Source organism: Aythya ferina, assembly GCF_964211825.1.
Source record: "Aythya ferina genome assembly, chromosome: 6".
Lineage (NCBI taxonomy): Eukaryota > Metazoa > Chordata > Aves > Anseriformes > Anatidae > Aythya > Aythya ferina.
Genome location: NC_140303.1, coordinates 11,543,585 through 11,567,663, shown reverse-complemented (window position 1 = coordinate 11,567,663; position 24,079 = coordinate 11,543,585). Strand labels below are relative to the sequence as shown.

Below are 24,079 nucleotides of genomic sequence, written 5' to 3'. Positions count from 1 at the left end.
ATATATATATATGGATATACCCCATACACATAGTATATATATCTGTATACATACAAAGATATACCCCATATACATATGTATAAGGGATACATGGATATACTGCATATACCTAAATAAATATCCATATACACACATGGTTATAGTCCATATACATACATATATATATACATACACAGATATATCCGTATATATGCATGGATATACCCCATATACATACATATATATCCATATATATACATGGATGTACTCCATATGCATACATATATATGGATATATCCGTGTACATACATAGATATACCCCATATCCATACATATATGTATAAATACAGGGATATATGCACATATATACACGGATATACCCTCTTACATAGCTATATGTACCCATATACACACAGGGATGTACTATTTATACATAATCATTTTAATATTCACACACACGCCCCTCTGGCCCCGCCCCCGGCGCTGGCCCCGCCCTCCCCGCAGTCCTCCAGAGCATAAGAGCCGCAGGGCAGAGCGGCCCGTTTGGCGCTGCGGACGGAAGTACGGTAGGTGCGCGCCGGAAGTGAGGGCTGTCGGGGCCGCCGCCTGCTGTGAGGAGGAGGCGGAGGAGGCGGCGGGGGGAAGATGCCGGTGGCGGTGATGGCGGAGGGCGCCTTCAGCTTCAGGAAGCTGCTGGAGCAGTGCGAGACGCAGGAGCTCGAGGTGGGGCCGCGGGGCCGCGGGGTGTCCCCCTCTGTGGGCTCGCCGCCGCTCTCAGCCCGCGCCCGCTCCGCTGCGGGCCCTGCGGCGTCTGTGAGGGGCTGGGGGGGGGAGAGGCAGGGCTCAGAGGTTGGCAATGAGGAGACATTTCTGTCAGAAAGAGCAGCCAGGCACTGGGACGGGCTGCCCAGGGAGGAGGTTGTAGGCACCATCCCTGGGGGTGCTCAAGGAGAGGTTGGACGTGGTGCTTGGGGACATGGTGATACTGGCATTAGGGGGATGGTTGGGCCAGACAGTCTTGGAGCTCCTTCCCAGCCGTAATGGTTCTATGAAATGCTTCACTGTGAGCAGTAGCTCCGTTTTTGCTTCCTTCAGCAGTACTGTAGTTATAAAACTGCAGATTTTTAGGCTGGTTTTGGCGGTGGTTGGTTTTCCATCTGTTCTTCCAGTCTTCTGACAGAAACTAATGAGTTTTCTTTAATTTGTCATGGGGAAACACCAGAGGTGAAGTTGCATGGTGCTTGTAGGTAATATTGCTTGAGTTGGCTTTGTTTTAGCAATTATAATCCAAAGAGCATTTGCAGAAACTATTCAGGGTAGGTGATGATCCCTGGAAAACAGTAAGAATAGCTGGGGATGATATCCACTGTGGCACAGCTAATCACCTCCTCCTGGCTTAGGTGAGCTTGTAAATCACATGTGTAATTAAATCAAGTAGCTGCATAATTGGCTTCCTGAGAGTGCCTGCTGCACTGCCCTTTTGCAATAAGCTTTTAGCAATTTATCAGTCATTTCACTTTTTAAATTATGGTGGGCTATCAAAATTTTATAACTTTGTGATAATTCATTTTTCCCACTTGCATGATTTGTGAGGCCTGCTGAAGTGTGGCAGTGCTTAGGCTGCTTTTTAGGAAGGGCAGCTTGAGTGAGCAAAGAAATTGTGCTTTGGCTGGAACTTCCAGAATGGAAAGTTCCAGAATGGATGGAATTTTTCTTCCTGCGTGGAACTGAAATTCAGGTCAAGGTAGATGAAATCATGAGTACTTAGAACAGCTTGTGAGGAGATATAAAGATGGTTACCACTTCCCTCAGCAAGAGCTAGAACATAGCATGGTGAAATGTCACTTCCTTGTTGATGCAGCAAAACAAAGCTAAATTTTCTAACTAAAACTTGTGATGTGTACAAGTTACTCTGCATAGAAAGATACAACGACTTACAAAGTACTGCAGCAACTTGTCCACAGCTATTACCTGATGTGAAATCAGCAACTGCCTAGGAGTGCTTGGTTTTACTGAACTTAGCTGCTTGCTTAGTTGGTAAGATGTCCTGCTTTTAAAATATCTAACTAAATTCCTTGTGCCTGTTTTTTAGGCCCCTGGAGGAATTGCTACGCCTCTTGTTTATGGCCAGCTTCTGGCTTTATACCTGTTGCATAATGACATGTAAGTGGCTTGTATTAATCTTCAACTTCAGGTAGTGGATTTGTTACTGTTAGGCTGATCAGGACTGATCTGTAGCTGCCAGAATGCTAATGGTTTGTTGTGGGATTAACAAAATGCATGTAGGTAATGCTGTGTTCTTGAAGTAAATTAAAGTCTAGACTTCAGCCTCACAGCCCCTTACTCTGTTGGAATATTTTCCTCTGTTGGCTCTTGTCCACCTTCGTAACTGAAGGGGCAGATTTCAGTTGTTTAAGTGGTGAAATGGGCTCAACTGGAAAGCATGGAACACTTTGGTGTTTGACTCGTGGCTCTTCCAAGCTTTGCTCACTTTGAATAAGATTGCAGGCTGCTGCTTGTGTCTACAGCGTGGTAGGGCAGCTTTAAACTAAAAGTGAGGGACACTGATGGTTTAAAGATGTTAAATCTGCATCTGCATCCCTCTGAATGATCCTTTAAATTTAATCTGGTGGGCTGTTACTGCATCCCTGTATGAACTTGATTCTTTGCATTTAGTTTTATTGATGTGCTGCTGGTTACTTGTTCTGGCAGAGTAAACAACACTGCCACATTCGATGACAAAGCCAAAGCTAATGTCAGGGTGGTGATTCCATGATTTTAGTGTTTTCTTGTATTGTAGCTGTATGTTATTTTGGGGCAAAATTCCATTCTGTACTGATGTTGAATATTAGCTTTAGTTAATTAATCCTGACTTGGTGTTGTAGAACTGTGCTTTAATAAGATGCAGTGAATCTTATTTTCTGTTTTGTGTTTTAAATCTTTTGGAGCATTTCTAATCAGTTCCATTCTAGATTTCCTCAGCTGTGCTCTAAAGATCGATGACTAGATATTTCAATTAAATGCATGTGAGAAAGCTGAGTTGAGAAGAGCAAGCACTCTAAATCTTTGATCCCCAAAGCAGGGTGCAGGCACACTAAGAACACTTTCTTGTACTACTAACAAATAATGTTAATCTGGAATTGCATTTTTGGCTCATCATTTTAAGGTTCTATTTCTGTGTTTTATATCAGTACAATACTGCATCTGTATAATTTCTAAATAAATGTTTATTGGTGGTGGTGCTACTTAGAAAGGTTTTACTGATAAGTGCATGATCCAAGTTTGAAGACCACCAGTCTAAATGAAAAATTACACTGTAGAAAGTTAATTTTGTTTGTATTTGTTCAATATGCAACTGTTCCAAAAACGGTGTAAACCTATTTTTTGTGAAGTTCTGCTTGTGGTAGAAATGTGGAAAACCTCTTCTCAGCTTTTATTCAATGAGTCCATTAATGAACTATATTGTTGTGACTGTCGTGTCTTCTTGAAAATAACTTTTTTTCTACTTCATCAGACATAAAAGGAATTTGAAACCACCAAGATTGTGCCATGCTTGTGTTAATTTTAACATCTGAATGAATGTTTTGGTGTCCCCTTGTAGCAAACATTCGGTCACTGAGAAACATTTTTGAATTTCATTTTTCTAGGAATAATGCACGATATCTTTGGAAAAGAATTCCTCCTGCTATTAAATCTGTAAGTATTTCATAAAATGCCAGCTGATACTAAAACAGTTTTGTGTAAGCTTGCACATGATTTTTTTCCCCCTCCAAGGATTCTGTTGGGTGAGTAGCTTTGGGCTCAGTTCTCTGCTGTGAGCTGCATGTCCAGCAGATGGCATACTGGTCTTCCTAAAGTCTTCTAGTTGCAGATTTGACTATTCTCTCTTCTTTACAAAGTAATCTGTGATGCAGGATTCTGTAAATCTGGAGTTCTTCTTTGAAAGCCTTGTGGTAAGGGGTAGTCAGCTGGAGGAATTCAATGGCTGTGTCCTGAATACCTGATTCTGAGATGGGGCCACATTCCACCTGAAGGTGTAAAATACCTTGTGCAGTGAAATGCAACTTCAGATAAATTGCACCATCAGATTTAACTTTCTGAAGGCACTTCGGTTTGCACTGCATGTGGATCAAAGATGTATGTTGAGCATTTAGCTAAATATACTAGGAATGCCTCCAAACCTTACTTGTTGTTTCAGTTTGAGATGTTTTTTCAAAGAAACAGTTGGGGTCGTATATTTTACAAGAAACAAGTGCTCTGTAGTCCTGAATTAAGAAGTCTCAGGGTCAAGATGGGACCTGTCACATGGTTCTGAAAGACTTTTTTATTGAAAAAAAAAATATCAGTTCAGTCAGCAGTTGGCTGAACCAAATCTCATCTGGGCTTTCTCTGAAACTTGCTGTGTTTGAACAGCAGCATTCTGTGAGTAGCTGGTCTGGTTTTTAGGTGTAACTTGTATTTGGTGTGAAGCAACATTCTTATTGGGGAGTGGAAATTTGTTGCATGGGTTATTTCAGGAAGGTTACACCTCTGAAAGCATAGCATTTTACATTGGTAAAATGGTCATTGCAGAGAACAGACAACTATGGATTAACTGTTTTTTGTCTCAACAGGCAAATGCTGAACTTGGTGCAGTTTGGTCAGTAGGCCAACGAATCTGGCAAAGAGACTTCCCAGGAATCTATACAACAATCAGTGCGCACCAGTGGTCTGAGACCATTCAACCAATCATGGAAGCACTTAGAGGTACCTTAATTTTTTTGTTCTTGACAAGCAACAGCTTAGTATCATTATAAACCAAAGGTATGTTGTTGCCAAGCATTTGTTTGTTTTAATTAAGGGATCTCAGGTATCAAGTGTAAATGAAAAAAGCTCATTAGAAAAACTTTTATGTATGACTTAGAATGCTTTTATTTATTGTGTCTGGTTGTGTATTCTTACTGGATTTTCACACAGCGTTTGGCTCTGTAATAGCAAAATGGGCTACTAGGCACTCAACTTTATCCAACTCGTTTAACCAGAAGCGTAGGCAGCTTGGTTTGACATTTCAGAACCTTGTGATGCTTATGAAAGTTTCTTTTAAGTGTGGCTTTAAACAAATGCTTTAGTAGTTATAGGCTGTATAATAGTTACATGCAAATAAACAGTCTTGCTACTAGAGGGCGCTACAGACTGCTAAAAATCTTCCAAGTTGTTTTGCAGTAATTTCTGTGAGTTTTAGGAACAACTGATTTGTAGGTGCTTTGGTACTAAAGACGTGGGGGTAAAAGAAATGATTGTAACTAATTGCTATTTTTCATGATTTTCTGATTCAGAACTATTTGAGAAATCCATTTCAAATGGCAAATGCAGTCAAAAGTGGAATTCCTCAAACTGCAGTTTACATCCTGGTGGTAGTACCCAAGCTGCTGCAAACAACATTTTGAAGTTGAAAGCAATCTGACAGATTTTGCCATGGACATAAGCAAGCTATTGTCAGTATCTGCTGACTGAGACTTGAACAAATTGTGGAAAGGAAGGGGGAACTTTGAGGTTTTAGTGGTTTTCCCATCTGGATTGTGTGCTGTTTGGATTGGAAACATATTCTGAGGTTTCTTGGCTATGGAGATTAGTATGTCTGCTTACATTTATCTCTTTTTAGATGCAACTAGGAGGCGAGCTTTTGGACTGGTTTCTCAAGCATATACATCAATAGTTGCAGATGATTTTGCAGCCTTTGTTGGGCTTCCTGTAGAAGAAGCTGTGAAAGGTACTTTCTGCTAATTCACTGAGTAACTTTTCTGTGAAAGATTGAGATCAGAGAGCCATAAGTGGTAAATAAATGTATATATATAGCTTGAGTTTATTTTAGAGGAAGTTGATGAGGCAGTGCATAGAGGTAAATGGCTTAGTTTTAGATAAATGTTTCAGTTTTACTTGCTACCAGTTACCTTTATCCCCTTCTACCTGTGGAAGCATCAAAGCAATTCACTGGTAAACAGTGAAGGTAGTGGGCTAAACTGGTTTCATGTGCTATTACTTTCAAGAGCTTGCTTGTTGAACTAAATGTCTAAATACTTATGAGAAATATCTCTGTTACAGCATATAGGCAGCATACAGAGATGCTTTTCTACTGGTCTTAGTGTGTATCTGTTCTGTTTCTAACAACTGTATAAGATTTGTTCTTAAAAACTTTAAAAATGTCTTTTCAGGTGTGTTAGAACAGGGCTGGCAAGCAGACTTTTCCACTCGTATGGTAATGCCTAAAAAGCCAGGTGGGTGGAGCTGTTGTTTCATTGGACATTGAATTTACCATTCTAATAACTATGCAATAGTTTCTAATTAAAATTTTGCATAATGTTATTTCAGATATTTTATGTGGACCTATGCAGCTGTAAAACATGGGATGTTTATGAAATGTAGGAAGTACAGAGTAGTGGGTTTTGTTTGGTCTTACAAGCAGTCTGGATTAAACTAAATCCTCAAATTAACATTTTTAAACAAAAGCAGACAGGATATGCTGACTTCTCCAGCTCCTCCTCTGCTGCTGGCTCTGACTCATTGGAACATAAGTTGGATGACCTCAAATGACATGTCTTAATCTAATAAAGATGAGTAAAAATATACCATTTTTAAACCTGAGAACTTTTTCAGAAGTTAAACTTCTTTAGGTAGGGTTTTAGTAGATCTTTGTGCTGAGGACCTCAACTTGTTGAATAATTTCCTTTGCTTTTAAAACTTTTTCTATGGAATCTTTTAACTGTCTTGGTGTTGATAACAATCTGTGTTGCTGCAAAGCTCAGCCTGCGAAAACACTTTTTCATAGTGGTATCTACGGCTGTTTTCTGTTTGAGGCAAAGATAAATGTTAAGCTGTGAAGGCGGAGATAAAATGACTGCTCTTAAGCTGTACAGTACTATTCTAGAAGCAGGAGCCAAACTGTCATGCATCTAAAGAGAACATAACCAAACAGAGTCCTGAGCTCTTTGACCATTTTTTTCATGAACTAGTTGCAAAATAAGCTGTTTTGAGAGCTAGTTACGTGTGGTTCTTTTCCAAAAATGAGCGCAAGAGCTACTATTGGGACAAAAGAAAGAGGCAGGAGGTGTTCACTGTTCTGAAGCTGCATGTCTAGTTCACTGAGCACTGGGTATTGTATGTTTTAAATATGAACTAAAACCTGGGCAATGAACAGCCTTAATTTTAAATACCTGTTTATCCAGGTTTGGCTTGGTGCATATAATCATTTAAAACTGGTCCATGGGGCTAACTTCTGTTATGTTTTTTCTGTAGGTGTACTGGAAGCGTCCTTTAACAGATTTATTCCTTCATCAGGTACTTCCTGTTTGTGTACAATTTGCTTGCACATGTTGAAGACTTGCATGATTAATATGATCAGTTTCATAACTCAGCACCACAGAACAGGAAAATACAATTGGGCTGCTTAAATATTTCTCCCTCAGTCTTCTCTTCCACTTACATACGAATCTGCAATTTAAATGGTGCTCAAGATTCACACTTACACAGCTGATTCCAGAGCAGGAGTAGGCAGTTGCTGTAAAACAAAAAGGGGTTTGGCTGAAATTTCTGATGAAAAGGCAGTTTTTTCACAAAGCAGCTCTGAGTAGCCTTCATTGCTTTCATGAGGAGGGATTTCTGAAGTCTTCTGTGTGTAAGAAATTTTTTTCTTAAAGTGTAGCTGTAGGTTGAGGTGTGTTGTATTTTGTCATGCTGATTCCCAGAATAGTTTCTTTTTTTATGAGAAGTAACAGATCTGAATTGGTGGCTTGTTGTGTCTAACACAGTTGCCAGAAGTGTCTTCAGTTTACAGATTTAGTTTGAAGAGCTAGGGTCTTGCTTCTTGAAACTATTCTAAGCAGTATGTCTTGCTCAACTACTGCTAACTTTTCAGGAAGAATAAACAATGCAATTTTCCTGACTTTAATTTTTGATTTTTCGTTCCTGCCACGTCTAGCTGGTTCTAGCCACTTGTCTTCTACCCCGTCCTTAAATTGTAGTTCCACATTGGTGTTTTTTTAAGTATCTGCATGTGCACTGCGTTCTCCTGCAACCTGTGCAGTGTTTTGTTGGTTAGGTAACCAACAGATCTGTGGTATCTTCAGTATGCCAGCTTGTAAGGAAAGGAGCACCTGAAGAGCTCCAGCAGTGTTTTTATTCAGGTCCAGGGAATATTCAATAATCACAGATCCCAGTATATGCAAAAAAAAAAAAAAATTTTGAAGCCTGCTGACAACTGGAACTTGGTAGAAGTATCTTTGCTGTTAGTAACTCTTTTGTGATTTAGTTGTGCAGATGACAGAAAAGTATTTTATCAGCTAATGCTGCATAGGCAGAAGTTACAGTTCAGATGTGCCCCCCCTAAGATTCTCATGTGTTTAATATTTTCCATTGATTTATTTTCTTAATTTTATTAATGCTGTGTTTTTGACTTTCATTATTTTTTCTAGAACCTGCTCCTGTTCCACCAATTCCAAATGAACAGCAGTTGGCCAGATTGACCGACTATGTGGCTTTCCTTGAAAATTGATTATCCTGCTTCTCTATCCAGAGCAACTTGGGAATCCTGTGTACTGACAGTTCTAGAAATCTAAGACTTATTTGTATCTGTTAAATGTTGCAGCATCCCTTACTCAAATGTGTAAAGTATATCATGTATGTTATCCCAGTTTGCGTTTGCCAAAGCCAAGATAGCAACCAAAACAGTCTTTTAACTCCTGTAATTTTTGTTCAGTAGGTACACAGCAGTATTACTTAGTAAGTTTTTTTTTTTTTTTTTACTGGCCTGTAGCCAAGAGATGCAGAACTTTTTTTTCCAGGTTTATCAGAAATGGAGAAGAAAAGCTTTGAGGAATGAAGCAGGTTAAGTGTACTGGGGGATTAATGTTACTGGGTTACCTGCTTCTGCGGTGAGCACTGCTGTGCTTATCGCAGGTCAGTTGTGTGTTGATCTAAAGTACAAAGCGTGGAAGACTGCTATCCATATCTGTAGAGAGCAAATGTTTTGATGAAACAGTAACTTAAATAAGAAAACTATTTACAGTAACCCTTTTGCAAGTCTATTTGTGACATTTTTTTATAGTTGAACTTTTTTTTCTTGTCGGTCTTTCTGATTTGTTCAATCTTCCTTTTTGTTTTGTGAGAAATTTCACATCAGGCATGTTCTTATGGCAGAGTAATCGATGTTCACCTTGAGGAAGAATTTTACTTTTTGGAAGGCTTTATTTTTGAGTGAGCGCACATAGGACACTAGAGTTTTTGCTTGGGAACTGTACCCCTTAGAGCCTGTCATGTCATGTTTCTTTTCAGTATGCTGAGCCAGGATCTGCTACAAACGACTCTTACCTGCCTAAGCTTTCTGGATTGGTCCTGCAGTTACTGGAAAGGAATTTGAAAATCGGAGTAGGTGTTCTGGAGTAGAGGCCAGTCAGGGTAGGGATGATATTTTATGCTGCAGTATCAGTTTGAAGAATAGATTTCCTGTACCAGAGCACTGCTTTGTTAATTTTTAAGTTGAGAGTGGATTTTAGAAGCAAGAAAAGACTTGTATTCCCTGGCTTCTTATTCTTCTTATTATGCTGGTAAAAAGACTGTGGGAGAATAGTGGTGCTCTAAAGGGCAGTGCATGCTTTCACTTCTCACCCCCCATTCTTCAACATATTCGGTGGTTTTGTCATTGAAGATGGCAGGTGTGCTCTATGTTTTGATTGTTTTTCCAGTGTGCACTACCTACTGTACATTCCTTTAGGGGAATGTGTTTGGGAGGAATTGTAAACCGTGCACTGCTGCTTTGAGAGCTCCCTTTATATGTAAACATTTAGTCAAAGTGATTATTTATTTGAAACCCACCTAAGACTTGGATTTCTTAAGATGATGCAGATTTATTTTCAGTGATATTAAAGAACGCGTTTACATTGATCTTGTGTGCTTGATTTTTAATTTTCCTTAGAGTAAAATTCTGGTTTGGATAGTTTAATGGATTCTTATTGGCCTAATTTGTACAGGGCTAGTTACAGATTAGTGCAATGCTTTGTGCCTAAACATGTATTCAGAACAGCTTCATGTACAGCAATTGTATGAGTTTATATTAAAAACAAAGCACTGATGCCACACAGGAGTCCTGTAAAAATGTTTGAAGGTGTAAAGTACTTGAACTAGGTGAAAATTTCCCCTTCTATGCATGTACTGGGCAACGCTGTTGCAGTTTTTGTGCAGGACATGGAAACAATCCTACTTTCAGTAACAGAAGTTGAACATGATTGCTAACTTGGCTAAATACTTGGCTAATTACTTGCACTTAAGTGTTAATAGGAGAAGAGTACTGTGTATGCTGTTAATCTGACTAAAGTATAGTAGCTTGGCTCTTTTCTCCAGTGCTAGCAAGCTCATCACTTTGGAATAGTATCTGGTCTGCTGCAAAATTAAAGCTGGCTGTTAACTTTGGGTGTGGGATTAACTTGTTTCTTGTCTTGAGTTCTGTGCTCTCAGCTTTGCTGTTATGTTTTGTCTTTGTAACCCAAACTGTTCCAGATCTTTTATCCTCGTTGCCTTTTTGGGGAGTTTCTGGTTTCCTGTTAGTTTTTAAGTCCATCTGCTTGTTACTGTCTCAATAGTGGATATAGCATGGCTTACCACAGTGGCAGTGTATCTTGTTTTGTTTTTTTTCCTGATCCTTTTGAAGATTGCCTTTGTTCTACCATCTTTTGAACACTGCTCTGTTCTCAGAGTAATAGTGACAGTTATTTCAGTATCTTTCATCAGTAGTGATAACTAGTTTGTGCATCACTGCATATCCATATTCATTTTTTTTCCCTCTGGTTAATGTGCTACATGCATGGATAACAAACGCACAGTGAAACAGTCGGTAAAATTAAGGTGTTTCTGGTCTCTGCAATCAGAATTTACTATCACTTCTTGAGTAACTTCAATGTTTACATTCTTGCCTTGCTAGTGTAAATAAGTTTTGAATATAGCAGGTTTTGTGATTGGTGGTGGTCTCCTTTGTTATGAGAACTAAACTCCCTGCTACTCAACCAGTCACTGATATATGGATAGATCTTTTCCATTAGCTTGCAGAGGTTTTTTGGGGGGGAAAATCACTATGTGAAGTAGGCCACTCAATCCACATCTGTTGATTCTTCCTGGAAAAAGCTAGCAGATCTGAAGCTGCATGCAAAATGCAACTCCACACTTCCTCAGAAATACTTCTCTCCTTTTTTCACTAGCACAAATGCTTTTTGATTCTCCTGTGTAGATACTGAACACCCTGTCTTGATTTTCAGGTTTAAATAGGCAGGTGAGGAGTGGGCTGAGTCTTAATACCTCTAGCTCCTTTATGAAGTTGTAAATGTTAGTGGTGTTGGGGTGTTGGAGCCAAATGAAATGCTCTGCTTAGTGTCTGAGCAAGGCAAATGGGACAAGCTGCTGTATTCATGTTAATTTGGAGTAAAACTAATGTATCATTGGCAGTACACTAAGATACAGCTTAAAACAAATGCCTTTGTGGGCAAAATTCTTAACTGTCATGGGACCTTTAATGAACTTATTTGGCTCGTATTGAGCTAATATAAGGCAAAAGTACAAATTTTGCAATGTGCTCTTCAAATCAGCGAGCCTTTTCTCATTTTGTAGCTGACCATCAGTTGATTCGCAATACCTCCAAATAGGGAATTTACATCCATTGGCAGGTGTGGCTTAATCCTCCGTGGAGATTGCAATGTGCTGTCCTGAATAACTTGGTTTCTGAGGTTAGTTATCCCATAGCTCCAGAGTGGGAAGGAGGGATATCTCAGAGTACTCTGAAATGATGGGGTTCAGTTTTAAATTACTGGATCAGAGTTTGGAGTTACAGCAGACAACTGAATTTCACTATCAATTTAGTGGCTGAAGGCAAATGCAGCTTTTCCATGTTAGCAGAGGGTCGCTAGGCAGGGTAGAAGGAGGGATGTTATTGTATAACATAGCTTGCCTAGTGAGCTTAAGATGATTTCTCTCAATGTCTGAGAAAGTTGTGTGTAGAGCTATTGTCAACCAAGCAAGCTGAGGGTAGAAGTTCCTTTCTTGTAAAGGCAGTGAGGAGTCTGCAGGAACTGCTGTTATGATGTGCATTAGAGCAAGCCTGGCTTTCAGTTGGTGACTGTACTTGTATATTATGGAGAAGTATAAACAACTTAGTGACACATAGCATTGCAAAAGTTGAAGTTATACATCTTTGCTTTTAAAAAAAAATGTTCCTTTCTCTTTTGGCTTGGGCCTATTTTGTTCTAAAATACTGCAGTCTCCAAGGGGTCAATAACAAATTCTGCTGAATGGAAACATTAGTCCATCTGTTAGATGTGATCCATGTTAAAAGATTTCAGTTTACACTTTCACTGCTTTGGCAAGCCAAGCATAGCTTTGTGCTGCTTTGTCCAGAGCTCTGTCTTAGTAAACTGTTTGTGTAAATAAGTTTGTAAAGTAAGATCTTTTGGCATTTGAATGCTTACCTGGGCTGCTTTAACACTGTGCTTTCAACCCAGCAATGAAGAGGAAATATTTTTGTGCTTTCATTTGTTTTTTAATTGAAGCAAGTAATGTGGGTTTTGGAGTTCTTCCAAACGCTTTTGTCAGCAGTGTGCTGGAACTCTGGAGTGGGAGGACCTTTGGATTAAACCATTAAGAATTCAGCTGGGAGCAGGGATTCTTGAAACTTTTTGAAAAAAGTTCCATTTCAACTCAGTGTTTTCCATTTTCATCTGCATCCCACATGTAACTGAAAATCATTTCTTTGCGTTGTTAGTCTCTCCTACACAGGTCAGTGATCACTTACCTGTGGTTTCAGTTACTGTAGAGAAAGCTGTCTTCAGCTCAAATATGGTTAAAGGAGAAACTGGATATGGAGGCAGAATAGTGAGGTACGGCTCCCTGCTGAAGATCCTCATGGAAACCTTGCCTGGGTTTGAAGGACAAAGCTTAGTAAGCTTTTGAGGATCTGATGGGAGATGTTAGTGACTCAGTTAAATGCATTCTGCTCCATTTTCCTGTAGAAAACTGTCTTGCTGAAAATTACATGGGAATGGCACAGATGTTGCTATGGTACACTTAGATTCTGCTGCAGATATGTTACTTAGGCTAATATTTTTCTGTGGTTTTGTAACCTGGATAGATGGTGAAAACCAGTGCAGGTTTTCCTTCATTGCTCAAATGCTGAGTGTTTGAGAAGGTTGTGTTATGAAGGAAAGGGCATCAGCTCAGCCTGGTGCTACTCATTCCTCAGGTGGCATGAGAAGTGCTGGTTGCGACCAGTTTGTTCTGGTGATTGGACCCAAGATACACACCACTGTGCTTTGGGAATCTCATGGTGAGAGAAAAGAATCCAATAACTTCCAGGTTTTTAAAATGAATGCTGAAGATGATTCAAGGTGGTCATAAGGCTTCTGTCTAGGCAAAGGAGAGAGCTAACATTGTTGTCATTATGTCTGTATTCCGGCAGCCTGCTGTGTATGTGGCAGTAAAGCCCTGTGAGAGAAAGTAGGGCAGAACTGGAAGATGATCTTGGGTGGGTGGCTTGTTGTGGCTGTGTCCTTCCGTGTTGGAGTTGGATGGGCTGTCAATGTGTTGGTGTTCCCTCCCGTGCGCTGCAAGGATTAGTTTGGCCCTTCCACTTCCATAGCCAAGAGCAATTCAGAGCATCTGCTGCGCAGAGCCTGGCTTCCTGGATTGACAGCAGCAGTTCTGACACCCTTGTAAGGTGTCAAATATTTATTAATGTTTGATAGTGTCCAAGAGCAACTAAAATATAATAGTAAAAAAAAACTGCTTAGGATTTTAGTTTGAATAGGCTTAGTCTTGTGAAAACCAGAGCTTGTAAGATACTGTGCAAGTCCACAGGGAAGCTTTTCTCTTCAGGTCCCAGCTGGTGATCACATCTGTTCCCATTTACTTACATATGCATCTTTTAATATGTAGTTTCTTGAAACTTTTCTTGTAGTTTAGTAAATGATTAGTAAGCTTTGTACAGTCCATTTATGAATGTTAAAATCAAAGCCCAGGTTTATTTGTTACAATCTAGTGTTTCTGTCAGAAGCAGTGGGAAACAAAAGTAAATGGCTGTTTTATGAAGATGCCTCAAAGCGCCTAAATGTTGAGATAGTGGTCTATGCACTTTGACACCAACTATCTTAAGTCTGAGAAACACTGCTGGATGCTGCTGATGGACCTTGTGGCTCTGTATTTTGGAGCTGGTGCTCCAAATGATGCAAGTTATGAGCCACCTTGCTGTTTTGGCAGTCTGCTGCACTGAGGTTTTGTAGTTTCAGCCTGGTTTGCTGTTGATACGACTTTAATACAAAACAAACCCCTGCTTTTGTCAAGTGTCAGATTTCAAACAAAAGAAGGTTAAGCAGTTAGCTGCCAGTGGACCATGACAAATGGAAGGCAAATGACTTTCAGGTTGGTGATGAGAAGCAAACATTAAAAAAATATTTGATTCTCATATTATGCCAACTAGCCTGGGAAGCTTGCTACTTTTTTTTAATGTATTTGTGTTGAGCAGCAGAAAGTAGCTTGCATTCCTGGTGTCCTGTCCTTGGTGTGGGTTGTTAATGCTTTCACAGCAAAGAACTCCAGGTGGGATGGTAGGGCTGTGAGCCATAACTCAATGTAAATGGTGAGAGGACTTGTTAAGCATTAGAAATCAGGATGCTTACAATTGATTTTGAAGCACTGCAGTAAATGGATGTCTCTCTTGAGCATGACCTCAGGCTAAGTAGCAGTACAAGGCTGGGAAGGAATGGAGACTTTTGGAGCAGGAGCCCAGTTTGTTTATTCTATGAGAGCCTTTTGTTATGTTGGGATAACAACAGAACAGACAGTGCTGAATTAACAGTGCTAACTCATGACTAGTATCTCACTTTGTATTATAACAGCACAGCCAAGCTGAGATTAATGTAAAAGTATGTGATGAGAATCTGTCTGAGGTGAGAGGACTTGTAGATCACTGACTGCACTGAGAACAGGACTTAACCTCTGATTCGCAAGGTAGGGCACACTCCCTTGTGGGTGTTTTAATCTGACAGATGCTTGAGGTATATGAAGCCCGTTTTATTTCTTTCTACGTAGACTTGAGCCTGCCTCAGCACACAAGCTCAAATGGCAGTCCTCTGCTTCTGACCCTCATGAACTCAGGAAAGAAGATGACACGTTGTGCTTTCCTGTCCTATTTGGGATCTGGCTTTAGACTTCAAGTGTATGAATAAACTCGTGTGACTTAATGAAGTATGATGCATAGTGAAAGTCTCACTGTGTAACTGAAGTCAACAGCAAACAAAGGGAACTGTGCTTCAAGCATATTACTTTAGTTCCAACTCACGTACTGCATTTTTAGTCTGTCAGTACAGTGCAGCTGATTCGAGGTAAATGGAGTATTCATTTTATTCTGACCTTATGCTGAAAGCAAGGTTATATAGCTGCACTTTTCATATACTCCTATATTTTTACAAATTGGTTAGCTGCATATATACTATCTGCTCCCACGTATTTAATGCTTAATACTGTTTGTGTGATAACTCACAATGTCAAATGGGCTCAGCCTTAGTCTGATGCATCACCAATGCTTGATCTTCCAGAGTTGGGCTCTTGGGATCTAGCTGACGTAAAATCTGTGGAACTCCATATGTATTCAGTCTTCCAGGTGAGCCTGTGCTAAACTTTGAGTGAAAAACACTGGAGATTGCCTTCTCTCATTTTGTGGAACAGCACCTATGTGAGACTAACGTTGTCCACACAAAGGACGTTGTTCATGCTACCTCTGCAAAGGCTGAAGCAAACATTATTACAATGAAATCCAAAGGTAAATCAGACCACCTGCATTATCAGTTGACTCACCTACATTGCCAGTTGACTGACACATGAATTTTGGGTGATGGAACAGGAGCAAATCTTGCAAGTGCTTCTATACTAGGTGGAGAACCTGAAAATACACACGGTAACTAAACTGCTAGACAACAATCAATCACCCGGCTGTAATGTGCTGGAATGATAGAGGTAGTGTTACCAGGCCACAAACATTACAGGAGGAAGTGGGATGCGCATGGGATAACAGTGTAAAAATACTGGGTGTTTTAGGGTGGGACTTACTGTGAAATCATCAAGGCTGATGTCCTCTATTGCTTTTTTTATTGCCTGGATGTTAGAAATATATCCTTAAGAGCAGAAGGCTGAGAAAATGCTTGGGACAGATGGTAGTAGTGGGGTATTCCCACCTCATAGACCCCAAAGTCTCCCTGGGGTGAGACGTAGAGAACTTGAATGCAATTGTAGTTGCAGCCTAGAGCAGCTAGTGGTAGATGAGAAGACTTGTTTTTTGTTTCAGTGCCAGTTTGAGAGATGATAGCCAGAGATAACAGCTGTATGATAGCTATGGTAACATGATTAGGCTTCAAGTGTGGTTGGAGAGAGCAGACAGATGTTCTTTTTGTAGTTTTGTTTTTAAACTATCAGAAGCAACATGCCTACGATGCATCTTGCAATATACAACCTGGATACTTAAAGCTAATGTCTCAGAAACCCAGGTAAAACATGCCTTGCTGCAAGTAGAAGTGTAACATCCCTCTAATGGCTTGGTGGGAAAGCTGAGGAAGTGTTTTGGGAAAGAGCATGTTAGAAAGCTTGTGCAAACAAGGAGCACTGAAAAGCCTGTAAAATGTGGAATATCAAATGTAAACAGGAAACAAAGGGCAAAACCAGAAGCAGTGATTTGCAAAAGGTGCTTGAACATATGGGACTGTAGGCCCTTGATTGTATTGCAGGTGCGAAGTCAACAAGGGAATTTCCAGGGACGTGCCATGGCAGAGGAAGAAGTGGTAGGAGCTTAATGACTTTGCATCTGTCTCTGCTGCTGCAGGGATTGGGTGGATTTCTACCTCCAAAATGTTGTCTGCATTGGAGTGGCTCTGGGTACCTGGATAAGCATACGGTAGATGTACAGGATACATCAGGCTGTGTAAGCAAGGGAGATAGCAGGGAGTTGCCAAGACCGTGATATTTATCTGAGAGTCCTGAAAGAACTTGAGTATTCGACTGGAAAATTGCAGGCAAATGTCCAGCCTTCTGTTGCAAAGAGTTACTGTGTCAGAGGCCTTAAGGGTCTGTCGGGGTTATTCCTGTTCACAGAAAGGTCTCTGGGAGCTAGAAGCTGTCAGTTATCTTTCTGTGAATAAAAATTGGTGGTAAAGATAATGAACACTAAACATAAAGATAAGTACAGTTTATTTGGGAAGAACCGCTATGGCTTCTGTAAAGAAAATTGTCTGTGAAGAAAACCAGCCTTATTTGCTGGAACACTAGCAGTGTGTCTTTAGACATGTGGATAAAGGGGATCTAGTCAATGTAAGAGCTGTCTGACATTGTCAGAGGCCCAATATTCACCAACCATTGAGGAAATAATATTACTATAGGATCAGAGGAAAGTTTCTTCAAGTTCTAAAAGCTGCTTAAAGGGTAGAAAGCAAAAGGTAGGGCTTACTAGTCACTGCAATAGAGAAGAGTCAGACTTGGGGCCCCAGAAGTAAATACTGGGAAAAAATCATTTGGTATTTTTCTTATTCCAGGAGAAGGCAAACAATCTGTCAGTGGTACTGTGCTCTTTCAGGTAGTCAGTGCAGCACTGTTGACAAGAAGTGAAAATCTCCCCCAACTGACTGGATGACTGAAGTGGTAGCAGGTGGGTTTCAGTGCACTGTGGATAAAGGTAGGACAGAACATCTAGAAGGGAAAATAGTCAACAATTGTCTGTGTGATGCTGAACTTAAAACTGGCACTTGTAAATTTGGAAAGAGACTGGAGAGTCCTTATTGATAGCTATATAATGTCATAATGTGCAGCAGTGGAAAAAAGCCAAGAGGCTGCTAAGCATCAAGGAGAGTATTGAGAGCAAGATGGTATCATCCTGTTAGGTAAAACTTCGGTGCACTTGCACAAATGCCTGTTTGAGTGTTATGGTTCAGACTTCCACTTCAAGAATTAGAGTGGGGTTGGAGAAGTAGAAAAGGGTCTGTGAAATGATGTAAGGGGATAGAGCAGTTTCCTTCTAGGTAGCCACTGAAAATGCCGGGACACTCCAGTTAAGAAGAATGTATAGAAGAGCATGAGGCTTATGAAAGCATGAAGGCAGTGGATAAGCTGAATGCAGAGCTACTTTGATGAATCCCCTGATTCCAGAGGTAGGGAACACTTGAACGTTAGTTTAAAGCAGGTGAAGCATAGTTATGTACAGCACATAGTGAGCTTGGGGAACTTGTTACTGCAGGAGGAGCTTCAGGCAGAGTGTGTAGTCCCAAAAGGATTGTGAACTCAGAGGCGTCAGACCTGTATATAGAAAATAAAAAGAGGTAAAGATGTGCCTTCTAGCATCTCTATTCTAGTGGGTGCTGGAGGAATCTGAGCCAAAAGATCCACTGAGAACAGCCAGGCCTAAACAGCATCAGATTGGCACCATGCTGGGCAGGCTGATGGGCTAGACTGACCTTTGGTCTGACCCTGTGTGATATTTCCTATGCTCCCATCTTTTTGAGCCCATTTCTCACAGGTAGTGTGTTCCTTTTTCTGTCTCACACCAGCACTTGGAGAACAGTACATTTTTCTTGGCTGATTTGGGCAGGAGCCTGTGAGTTTTGGAGGACAGTTGTGAAAGAGCTGGTATGGAAATATGAGCTGTGAATTTCTAACATCCTTGGATGCTGGTTGTAATGAAGCGTGCAGTTACATTCTGACATGTCCAAGAACCTTGTTTGTTTTCTAAGCAGTTATTTACTAAATTAAGGATTACTTACTAGATTTCAGACAAAAAGCATCTTACTGTATGTTCAAGCAGTCAATGGATGAAAGCTGCTTTTGGAACATAAAGACCCAAAGGACGTGAATCCCTGCTGATTTGTGGGGCATGTCGTAGCATTTTGTTTGCCTCCCATGGCCCCTGCGTGTTTGTGGTCCTTTAACATCTGGTGAGTTAAGTTCAGGATTAGTAAATGCTCCCATGGGGTTCTGAACAGCAAATTCCACTTTCATGTTACAATACTAGCTGGTTACAAGATAAACATCTAATTAATAGAGAAGATTCCCCTTTGATTAACACTCCAGGTCTGTGCTGAAGTAATTGATTTAGATTTCCAACCTGGTCTCATTAATGCAGACTACGGTGTGTAACTTCAAGTAAAATCAGTGTGAGAACCTTTTGTATGCTACTTCAGATAGCTGGAGAGGAAATAGGTCAATGGGAATTCCTGGAATGGCGTTCAAAGGTTTAGTGTCTCTAAGCCCTAATGCTGGGAAAACTTTGTGACCACAGGAAAGTCAGTCAGACCTTTAACACACTATCTCTTAGGCTCTATGTCAGGGCAGAGTTCCTTTCTCTTGCTTCCACCACTCCTCTTTTTACCATATGTCTCCTCGGATTATGTCATTTTACATGTATATATGATGTCTGTCATGATGTAGTTGACTCCTGGGGTGCTCATGTTCCACTTAACGCTTTAAAAAGTAAGGAAGCATGTGGGAGTAGAATTGGGAGTGGGATGAACTTGGATATTCCAAAGCAGTTGGATTTTTTCCCCCTTGCTGTTCAAAGTGACTCATCCAAACCATGTGTTGTGTGTCCAGTTGTTACTTGGTTTTGTAATAGCTGATTTCCATGGGACTTCTTAAATGCAAATCACCTGGGGGGTTTATCTAGACTCATTCTTTCTTGCTCTTTGGCTACCTGCCCAGGTCTCAGCTGGTTTAAGGATTTAACAGAGCGCAGCTGAGCTGTTAATTGATTGTGATGAGTTTTCTTTGGATGCTGGAGGTGAGCACACCTTTGGGAACAGAAAAGAGAGAGTGCCCTGTTTTTAAAATGCAAAGTGGTTAGTTTTAAAAATGGTTAGTTTTAAGACCACAGTAAGAATGGCCTGAGGGTGGACAGATGAGGCTTGGTTTTGAAACTTGTGTCAACTAGTTGAAGGTCTGAGATTGCTTGAAGTGGGGACATAGTTTTGTGCGCTTTCAGAACGTAAGGGGAATTTTGTTTCTTATTCAAGGATGGGATTTGCCTTACTGCCTTTAGGCATGTGCCAGAAAAGCTGCTAAGACCACCGGCAGCACTGGAAGTGAGCAAGTTATTCTCCAGGCCACATAGTCCTAAAAATCTTGGTGGGTTATTAAGATGGATAAAGCTGTCAGCTGGTGCCTTTGATCTGCTTTTCAGTTCAGATAGAACCTGCTGCTACAGAGGGAGAGATGTGTTAAGCTCGTGTAATTGTTGGTTAATTTTCCCCCAAATTAATTACAGGGATGTAATTAAGACACACATCTTCACCGGTATCTCCCAACTAGCACCTTGATCCAAGCTTGGAGTTGAGAAGACACTGAAATCTTCAAACCAGCAGAGAAGAGACTCGCTGCTGTGAGCACCCCAGTGATTTGTAGGAAGCCCCTGACCTAGGGAGGGAGATGAGTTTTGCTGATGTCTGGGAGATGAGAGGCCTAGGCTGAAAGTCCACTATGTTGCTGGCAGCAGCTGCAACTTTCCATACCTTTGGTTGTTCAGTGCAGAAAGAATATCTATGACTTATTCCCCTTTAGCAGTGTCAGTTCTCAACCAAGGAAGAAGGGAGAGCTGTGTTTTACTGGCCAGTCAATTAACATTTTTGTGAAATGCACTTTGGGATGCTTCTGTAGCATGAAATAAACTTTCATTGCTTGAGGGTGTTTTTACTTAAAAGAATGTGTTTGAGAAAACAGATTATAAGCCAGGCACTGCAAAGTTTATACCTGTCTTGGAGGGTTAAAATAAGGTGTAACAAGTAGCTCTTCCTATCTTCATGGCTTGTCCAAATACCATAATTAAGCCAAGGCTTTCAAAATGCAGCAAGCTTCACATTCTGACTTTATGGATCTGAAAGACGGATGGTCTTCAGTGTTTGTTGCGAAAGACTGAAAAAGCTCAAGTTCTTCTTGGCTGAGAAATAAAACCTGGTAGGGTTGCACTTAATGGCATCCTTTTAAATTTCCCTGTGGATGGGTCAGTGCCTGTGACCACAAAGCCTGGTGAGAGGAGAAAGTGAGCATGCTTCTGGTAGCCTGCACGGTTTGTAGGTAAATCCCCAGTCCCCAGGGAAGTGACAGGTGGTATTACTGACAGCTCTGAGGACCCTCTGGAGGCTTTGCTGATGCCCTTATTGTTAGGTGGTGGGTGTGTTATTTCCCCCTTGCAGGAGGGGTAGCTGTGGAGTGCTTAACCACCTGCCTTAATGGATTGCTCCCAGATGGCCTTGGAGAACGTGGCTAAGTCCATGCAGCAAATGGACATTGAGTTGTGTGTTAACTGCTCCCATGTCTTCTTGCAGCATGCTACACCTTGCACAGAGGGCTTCCACTCCCTTGATTTGTGGGAGGTTGCAGATGTGCCAGCAAGTGCTGTAAATAATGTCAGCAAGTCAGCTGCTCTTCCAAGGGAGCTTCAGGCTTTCTTTAATCAATGTCACCTGTAAGCAGCACTTCCTTGAATCCACAGAATACCTCTGTAGAAATCCCAGGATGGGGATGGATTATTTTAAGTTATGATGAGGGAAGGTGTGTACAGTGTGAGGCAAACCAGGGCTTGTGAAGCTTATTTATTACCATCAGCTTCCTTTTCTGAGGAGTAATAGCCAGAGGGCGGGGAAAGAGGAGAGAGGAGAATAAAGTTTGAGTGTGCTGCAGACGCTGGTGGTGGGACAGGAGGTCCTGCACTAAGCATTACAAAGATGCAGTTGTGTTCTCTCACTGGGAGGTGACAGAGTAAAGGAGGAGCAACTTGGGCAACAGCATTTTTTCTGTTTGAGAGCGTCTGGTAACCTGCAAATGTGAGATCTGCAGCATCACTGTTTGGTCTAGTATAGTTGATTTGTGAGTAAGTTGGCTTTTAAAAACAAACCAAAGCCCAAACTGTGGGTTTTGAGTATTTACCTGAGGATGAGATCAGCGAATGTTTGTTTTGCCTAGTTTAGTGGCCAAGGGAACAACCATGTCTAATAGCTGGAAGCAGCCTGTAGAGATCACATGTGGCTTCTGGGGCGTTCTTCCCCTTAGGCAAGGAAGCTGAAGGTTTCTGGAGCACTTATTTTAGTAGCAGTCTGGTTAATGCATGCCATTCTGGTGATATGCAGAGGCACAGCCATGCAGCTGGCCTTTGTGTGGAAAATGCCAAAACCTTGTCCCTTCTGTTACAGACCAATGTGGGTTTTAGATCGCAAGCACCTGTTTTACACCTCAGAAAACAGCATAACTCTTCTGATCCTGGAGATCTGAGCATATGTAGGTGTTCACATAGTCACCGATGGCTTCTGAGTGGCAGGTGCTATGGTATCACCTGTGTAAATTATCACTACTATAAAGAAAAGGTCTTTTATTGGGTGATACAGTGGTCAGACTACTATCACTAAACCTGTTGTTCAAAAGCTCGTACTCTAAACTTGTTTTCCCAAGTGTCATCTTAGCAGATGATTCTCCATGTACTTGTGGGTATGAGAATGTATGTTCACTGCTCAGTTTTGCCTTCCTAGTAATGATCAAAGCTTGAGTGTTCAATTGTTCTAGTTAACGGTATGGTGTTTTTGTTTTTTGTAGTTAAAAATCTAGTAATTACTCCATGGTAACACAGGTCGTAGAGGAGCGTTCTGTGGTCACTCTTTGCACACAAGCAGTGATTTTTTTTTGTGTCAGAGGATCACTACCAAAAGCCACCACTTCTGTTGCTGCATATTTGGAAAGACAAGCTGTCAGGGAGCCTTGCTCTCTCTTCTTGGACTCCTCTCCTGACGGACCATGGTGGGTGATCATGATGAGAGCATAACCACTGCAGCAGACCCTTTTCTAAACTTAGCAGCTCCTGGACCTGCAGACATGGATATAGAGGATATACAGAGGAAGTGCAGGTGGGAATTGCAAGCAGACAAAACTTTCCCTAGAGTAGCTGCAATGTAAAAGAGCCAAGATAGCAAGATAAAAATCAAAGAAGGAATTTCATGGTGGTAGTGAGTTCATTGTTTCCATTTGGATGCTGCTAAAGGAGAAAGTCCTGAAACCTGAAAGGGAAAAAATAAGTCTATATGCTGATGGACAGGAAAGGAGTGAACCTGTTGTTCAAAATTCTGCCTGTTCATTCAGCCACCCTTTTCTGGAGTAGTTCAGCTTGGTGGAAAGCAGGTACCCAGGTATTATTCTGTCTAGGTTCTGAAATCAGTTCTGAACTCTCAGTTGAGTGAGTGATGGAGGTTTTACTGCAAGGACCTGACTTGCTGTCTCTTGTGAGAAATCTTGGGAGCAGTTCTCAGTCCTCATTCTGCACCCCGAGCATTCACAGTGCAAGAAGAGATGCTGATGTAAAGAACACCAAGCCCAGCCAGAGGAAATAGGGAGATCTGGCCTTGAATGTGAAGTGAAAATATCTAGCTGAGTAGAAGAAAACCAAACATCAAATTAGTGGATTATAGCGTGGTTCTGAGTCTGCTGGTAACTTAAGGAAACAAGACCCAGCTTGGCCACACTCAGAGCAGCTTCATGCCATGCAGGGTTCTCTCCTCCTGTGTCAGCAAAGTGAAATGTTTCCTTAGACTCTCCCTGTTCCTCTGCAGATAGGAAGGCTGGGTCTTGTAAGAATTTATTCTAAGTCTTGGGAGGTCTAGATTAGCAGAGTTGATCCAAAATCTTTACAGATTTTGGAGAGCAGTTTCAACTGTTTTGATTCGTTTGGACTTGGTATGTTGGAGATCCATTTATCTTGAAATAGGAAAGGTTCAAATCTGGATCTGCATGCTCACCTGGCCTTTACCTCTACTTTGAGAGATCCTTGGTGTTTACTTGGAGCTTTTGTTGTTGCAGATGGAAAACCTCCAGTTCTGTCCTCATAAGTTTAGAGGTCATTCAACTTCAGAGAAGTGAGAAGGATTCCTCCCCTGCAATTTAGTGCAAGTACTCGTTGGATATCTGAGAGGTTTGAAAATCTCTTCATCAATAATTAGCTCACAGAACATTAGGGGTTTCATTTCCAGGCATGCTACAAAACAAAAGCTTTCATTTCTTCTGTATTAGCTGAAGCTGGAAATAC

At 41.0% G+C, this 24,079-nt stretch overlaps 1 protein-coding gene across 2 annotated transcripts; it reads left to right on the top strand.

Annotated features, from left to right (window-relative positions):
• The first annotated feature begins 489 nt into the window (after positions 1 to 489).
• Positions 490 to 9,894, top strand: COPS8 (COP9 signalosome subunit 8). 2 transcript variants are annotated; one of them, XM_084524770.1, is made up of 8 exons: positions 490 to 545; positions 2,072 to 2,142; positions 3,627 to 3,675; positions 4,593 to 4,725; positions 5,621 to 5,728; positions 6,171 to 6,233; positions 7,252 to 7,293; positions 8,427 to 9,894. In XM_084524770.1, coding segments are annotated over exons 2-8 (477 nt in total). In that variant the 5' UTR covers positions 490 to 545; positions 2,072 to 2,140; the 3' UTR covers positions 8,507 to 9,894. The 2 variants fall into 2 exon arrangements, with proteins under 2 accessions (XP_084380896.1, XP_084380895.1); XM_084524769.1 differs by having other exon boundaries at positions 511 to 702.
• Positions 9,895 to 24,079: the final 14,185 nt, after the last annotated feature.

Bases quoted from the DNA above. Each gene is read 5' to 3' on its own strand.
- COPS8 (XM_084524769.1), top strand. From the start codon at position 625: ATGCCGGTGGCGGTGATGGCGGAGGGCGCCTTCAGCTTCAGGAAGCTG. The intron at 3,676-4,592 runs GTAAGTATTTCA...TTGTCTCAACAG, and splicing joins TTCCTCCTGCTATTAAATCT to GCAAATGCTGAACTTGGTGC. The intron at 4,726-5,620 runs GTACCTTAATTT...ATCTCTTTTTAG, and splicing joins AATCATGGAAGCACTTAGAG to ATGCAACTAGGAGGCGAGCT.